The 6,000-nt window shown below is 37.5% G+C and overlaps 1 protein-coding gene across 6 annotated transcripts in view; it reads right to left on the bottom strand.

Moving 5' to 3' along the window:
• Nucleotides 1-1,097: 1,097 nt before the first annotated feature.
• Nucleotides 1,098-6,000, bottom strand: part of CYLD (CYLD lysine 63 deubiquitinase) — a 28,822-nt gene continuing 23,919 nt past the window's right edge. For all 6 annotated transcript variants that reach the window (XM_075766003.1, XM_075766008.1, XM_075766006.1 and 3 more), the window contains one exon: nt 1,098-5,334. In XM_075766003.1, the coding sequence (XP_075622118.1) occupies nt 5,150-5,334 (185 nt within the window). In that variant the 3' untranslated portion in view covers nt 1,098-5,149. The remainder of the gene's footprint in view (nt 5,335-6,000) is intronic.

Here is a 6,000-nt window from a genome sequence, read left to right as displayed (position 1 = left end):
AACTACAGGCAAACCTCCAGCGGCAGCTGCTCAGCAGAGCTCGGCTCTACGGGAGACAAACATTGATGTCATTGCTACAAAAAAGTTGAGTGAGATGTTCTGAGCACCTTTCCCATAGTGATTCACAGGAGGGCTCTGCTTTAGCTTTTAAAAAATCAAATAATAATCTTACTGCAAATCAAAAACAGTTTAAAAAACAAACACTGCAGAAGTAGGTAATACGTTTCCTGAAAAATATCTTTTGCAAGTATTTTTACAAGTGTTTAAGTATTTGCATTAAGGTAAAAATTTTAAAAATACTTAAATTGACAGCATTCCTTCTACAGACCCAGTCAGAACTTGGGGTTATTATTATTATTACTACTATTATTACAATACTCGGGAAATTAAAAAAAAAAAAAAAAAAAAAAAAAAAAAAAAAAAAAACCAAAAACCACAAACCACCAAACCTAGAAATACTGAATAGCAGTATTTTTCTAGATAGAGACTGCAGGCAAACTTGGTGTGCAGGTCTTTTAAATGGTAGCTGCAGAAGCAGCACTGAAGCTACAGCATGATCCCAGGAGCAGCTGATCATCCAGGGCCAGTAAGGTAGTGCTCTCAGCATTCAAACATAAATTAATTTTCCCCAAAGGCAAACTGCAGTTACCTTCAGTAGCTTCTTGTGGGTTTCCCATTATAGCATCAGGAACTAAGTGGTAAGACACAAGTAGTATACCTAGACCTGATTTGATACAGTACAGCAATTCTTAAGTTTCCTTAAAATGTTGAAATTAAGAGACAATAAAAAAAATATAAAAAGAAATCTCTTAAGTAACAAAACAAACTGATTCAATACTGTATTCGTGATTGTTTGTGACACTTCCAAAACTCTAACCCCCCCCAAAGAAATGACTTGAGCCATAAGAATAATCTTTTTAATTAACATTAATACAGAAAGAGCACAGGGTACATTCCTCTCCAGTAGCAGCTAATGCCGCTCTACCATTGGGGGTGGGGGAAGTTAAGGCTAGTTGAGAGCAATCGATACAATGGGATACAATGCTTTGTTTCCCTAACTCGTTCTTGGAGGCAGCCTTTGTAAGTTTAAGAGACTATTTGTGCACAAAACATGGGATGTTTATTCAGCAAAACATCAAAAACAGAGGAAAAACATGCTTTGTTACAGTGATAAAAATACACAAAGCTTTCACGCTGCTTTTTACATCAACTCAGTCTGAAACCATAAAATTCCAGTTTGCAGCATGTTGTGCCTTAGATTGTATTGAACAGGCTATCATTAGGGAGCGTGGTGACCAAGTTCATCTTCTCAGTGCAGTATAAAGCGCACAAGAAAAATAAGTGCATAGAAATGAACCATTTATGATTATGAGTAATTCCTGTTACACATAGTACTTGCTTAAAATGGAAAGCTGACAAGCTGTTTAGTAAAACACAGTACTACATTTTTCAAGAGCACAGAATCAGTATTGCAGATATAGGAAAGACCGTTACTGAACATAGGTATTTTTATTTTTATTTTTCCTCCAATCATCTCCCACACCAAAAGCCAAGCATTCTGATGTACCTTACTGTGGGGTTTTTTTTTAGTAATGTGCAGGGCATCACCTTTAACGAATACCTTTACCTTCTGCTCAAAATAAACAAGCATTTAGTGGCACAGTGATTTGTTCAATTTTCTACTGATTTGAACCCCTATTTCTAAAAATAATGAGTACAGTAAGGGCTGAGGGTTGTAGGGGGTGCAGTTTTTCTCCCCAAATATGAAAGCTTATGTATTATGAAACTTTATGTTTTTACAGTCTGTCAGGAACAATACTTTCTATGTGTATTCCAACTCACAGGTTAAGGCCATTGTTAGCAATACTTAAGAGCTGAGCCATGAAACAATCATCCAAGTGCTATCTTTGGGCATTACATTTAACAGCAACAGATGCTTCAAAATGCAGGCTGTTTCTCCAAAAGTCACGTATTCCATTCTCCCACAATATATGAAAGCTAAAACAGTTTCTTACCTTTGTGTGTAAGTTATTTTACAAGTTTCTTTTCACAGTGAAACCACTTTTCTGTCAGTAGACTCCAAGAAAGGAAATAAAGATTGGGGTTAGTTTCTGTAACATTTCGTTTACAGGGCCAGATTATCTCCAATCCAATACAGTACACCATAAACCAATACTTTTTGGATTAAAAGAAGACTCAATTGTCAAAACCAACACTATTTTAATGCTATAGAAGACATCTCTGCCCTCTTAACTGATAAGCAATAAGCTAACTTTGCAATCAAATCCCATTTACTGTTTTGCAACAGTATGAAACAGTACAAAACGCAGGCTGCAAAGTACTGCCTGCATTTTGAAACACAGTATTTGTCACCAAGCATCATGCACAAGAACGCATTTAAACTTCCTCAGGTTTTTCTGTTCTGTGTACCACTGTAAGAGTTCACTCAACTTCTTTTACATTCCCAGGCGAAGGGCAGAAGCTTGGAGGCAAGCCGCCAGTTTGTTTACAGCTGGTTTTAGTCACTTCTGCTAATAGAATATGCATCCTGAAAAAATGGGATTCTTGGATATTTGCAGGAGTGAAAGAGAGTGGATATTTTGCTACAAAATTATTCATCTAGAAAACTTTACTATGATTGCCAAGTCCAAGTCTCCCCTCTGGCCACAGCAGTTCCAAGGCTGTTCTCCGAGTTCAGGCAGGAAGAGGTAAGGTATACCTGTAACTTTAGGAACTACGTAATATACGTGAAGGGTGGACAGGAGAAAGACGGCACGAGTAGAAGACATATGAAGTTAACGCATTGTGAAAACCAGAACATAAATCTAGGGACAGGGAGGAGAAAGACTCCAGACATTCACATCGGTCTCATTGGTACATAGATTTGTGCTTGTTCTTTTGGTAAAGCCTCAATGTTTGCTCCTTGTTGGGAAGGAGGCACCACTTGCAGCTACTTTCAGGTTTAGAGTCAGGCTGGGACTAGGGGGATGAAGATACCAAACAAGGTATCCAACTCTGTAGAGAGCAAGATGAGAGACTGCAGTAACATTACTGCCTTTTTTCTACAAGCCCCCTCTTGCCTTTGCAAAGCAAACAGCTCTATTTAGAAACATCGCTTGAGGTACCTGGAGGCTGTGGCCAGACTTCATCATCAATATGCAGCCAAGGCCAGTTACCATACCTTCTGCTCAGACAATGCAAGTGTTCTTGAGCCCATTTTAATAAATAGAAGCAGCCTAGCCAAGACCTATAACTAGTCTTTTTACCTTACATTGCCTACGAGATGCTTCTATGGCATCTTTGGCAACGCTTCTAAGCGTCTGCTGTCCCACAGCAGGACATTATGTAGCCAAGGAAGAGCCAATGGACGATAACCCCATCCATTGACAGGTGAATCCATCACCTAAAACCTTACTGAAATTTTTCCAGGGAAGAGTTCAAGAGCTCATAGCAGTAGTGAAACTGAAGAAATAGAGTTTTGCCAAGGAGCACAGACTAGATAAATAAGGCAAGGGAACATGGAAGCCGGGAGACTATCAGAAGTGAAAGCAACAGTGACACTTTTAATAACTTCCTTGCTCTTGAGAGTGAAAAAAATTAAAGCATGCTTCATGCAGCAGCTAACGGAACAGATCAAGTCTCCCAGCACCCCTTGCTTTAGACAGATTAGTCCTTGAAGCACAATTTTAAAATCTCTCCAGTTACTGTTCTGTGTTCCAAAGAAAGATTTTAGGTTTTTCCAAGAAGAACAAAGTAACCACATTTTCTACAATATGGGATCAGTCTGCCTTGTCTTTACAACAGTGGCTTTTTCTCTGTTATATTTTGTGACATCTCCTCCTATAGACGTGATCCCAAAAAGGAAGTTTTCCATATAAAACATCTTAGAGTGGGAAATGTACAGCTCATATATATGCAATTTGTACAACCAGATTTTACTGTATATATATATAGTTGCATGGTTGTAGTCAGCGTAGACAGAAGTAGCTAAAAATCAACTAAACCAACAGTATTTCATTGCAAAACAGGAACAAGACTTCAGAGTATAACTATTTTACATCAACACGGGTTTTGCAGCTTTTCAAGTTAGTTTTCTTTAGGTACTTGGCATACAGTAAAATCCTGATCTACTTTTATTTATAGTTTCATCTTTGCAGGCAGAGATTTTTCAATATTCACTAGTAATCCTGAAATGAAGAGTCAGATGTACAACATATTCCCAGGTAGTAGCTTAATGTACTGTAGAAAAGTCAGTTTTGTTTTACCAAGGACTAGAATCCACTTCAGTAACATTCCCTGAGGCAATCCACTATTTTATTTTGTCCTCGAATCATTTGTATATAGTTGCTGTTCTGCTCCAGACTGCTTTGTTTCTTTAAAAAGACACTTAGAAAAAGACATCTGTTAACTTTCATTGCTAATTTTACATTTCAGCAATTATACTTCCCCTTTATACCCTCTTCTCCTCTTTTTCCCCTCCAAAAATCACAAGTTAACAGATAGAAAATCTGTGTGCTTGATTTTCACACAAGATAGGAATTCAGATCTTTGAATGAATGCTAATTTTTGAAGATGCAAATGTGTGAACTGAAGAGAATGTAATAAATAACAGAACAGAATTAATATGCAATGAGCAGTCTAAAATTTATCTTAACTGAAACTGAAGTTACTCTCTCTTCAAGAGAGAATCTATGGTGCTAAAAGGGTGGGGATAAGTGTGTGGGGGGGTGGAGGGTAGAGAAACACAAGAGAATTGCCATCCTTGGTCCACAGAAATGCATGAGCAAGAACACTGTGTATCTTTACATTCTCAATGGACTAAGGAGGTTTCTCCTGATATAATTCCACTTTTAACATTTCAAAAAAACCTCTGTATAATCAATTTAAAGCTTTAAGTTGTAATAACTTCACTTAGACTTTGTTTATAAAAACACACACAAGCACACTTCCCAGAGTGCAAAATGCTTAAATACTTCAATTACAGAACATATAGTTTTTGGAACAGTAGTCCTTTTGCTCTCAGAGTCAACTTCTTCCTTGTCATCGCATCCATTGCCAGCAACGGTTGCATTAAAACCAAACAAAAAATGCAGCAAATGCAACAGTCGATAACTCGATATTGTTTCTTCAGTTTTCCAGAAAACATTGTTCATTTGTATAAACTCATCGTTGGACTTTGATACATGCACATGTAAGCATCACAAAGTAGTCTTCGTGCACAGCCTTGAATTTTTCTGGAATCCAGCGAGTGTAATTCTTCTAGAGACATCTTCAGGTATTCACCGACTTCTGGACATGGGGTAACTTGTGGAATGTTAAAGCCATTCTGACCTCCTTTTAACCATAAGGAAAGAAAGAGAAACAGATTAGGATTAGCAGCTACATATATTTATATATATACACATATATATAGTTCTTGAAAATGCCTTCTAAAAAGACCTAAATATGCCATTCTGGCCTTCTGCAGGGTAAACTTATATGAAAGTGTATTGTTCAAGAAAAATCACAATTGGTGTCAGAATATCTTGTGTGTTTGTTTACTAGCAAACATACCCACACAAAAACCCACCAGAACAAGAACTTCGGGTTTTCATTAAACCTAGAAATTCTGTATGACTTCGAAAAAGTGACCTGAGTACGTATTCCACCTCAAATGCTACTGAATTTGTTAATAGCATGACAACTGGTAACAGCTGATGACTTTATAAGCCATGAGTGTCTGTACCTGACTTGCAAGACTAAGGCAGGTTTGCTCCTAGCCATTTTCCTTATAAAAATGAGCAAATTCAAATACCACAAGTATGGCCATCCATGACACTGTTCCCCCAGTAGACATTTTTGGCTGATAGCACTAGCTGAAGAAAGACATTTGTGATACCAAAACCCCTATATCTCCCAGCAGGAGATCTATCCAGTGATTATCTCATGTGATCTACATTTCTGAAATAAAGTGGTTCTTTACGGACTTCAGTCATACATATTTCAAGCACTCTGAAACTA

This window comes from Balearica regulorum, chromosome 13, assembly GCF_011004875.1.
Source record: "Balearica regulorum gibbericeps isolate bBalReg1 chromosome 13, bBalReg1.pri, whole genome shotgun sequence".
Taxonomy (NCBI): domain Eukaryota; kingdom Metazoa; phylum Chordata; class Aves; order Gruiformes; family Gruidae; genus Balearica; species Balearica regulorum.
The sequence above is the reverse complement of the archived record's forward strand: the minus strand, read 5'-3'. Positions and strand labels throughout refer to the sequence as shown.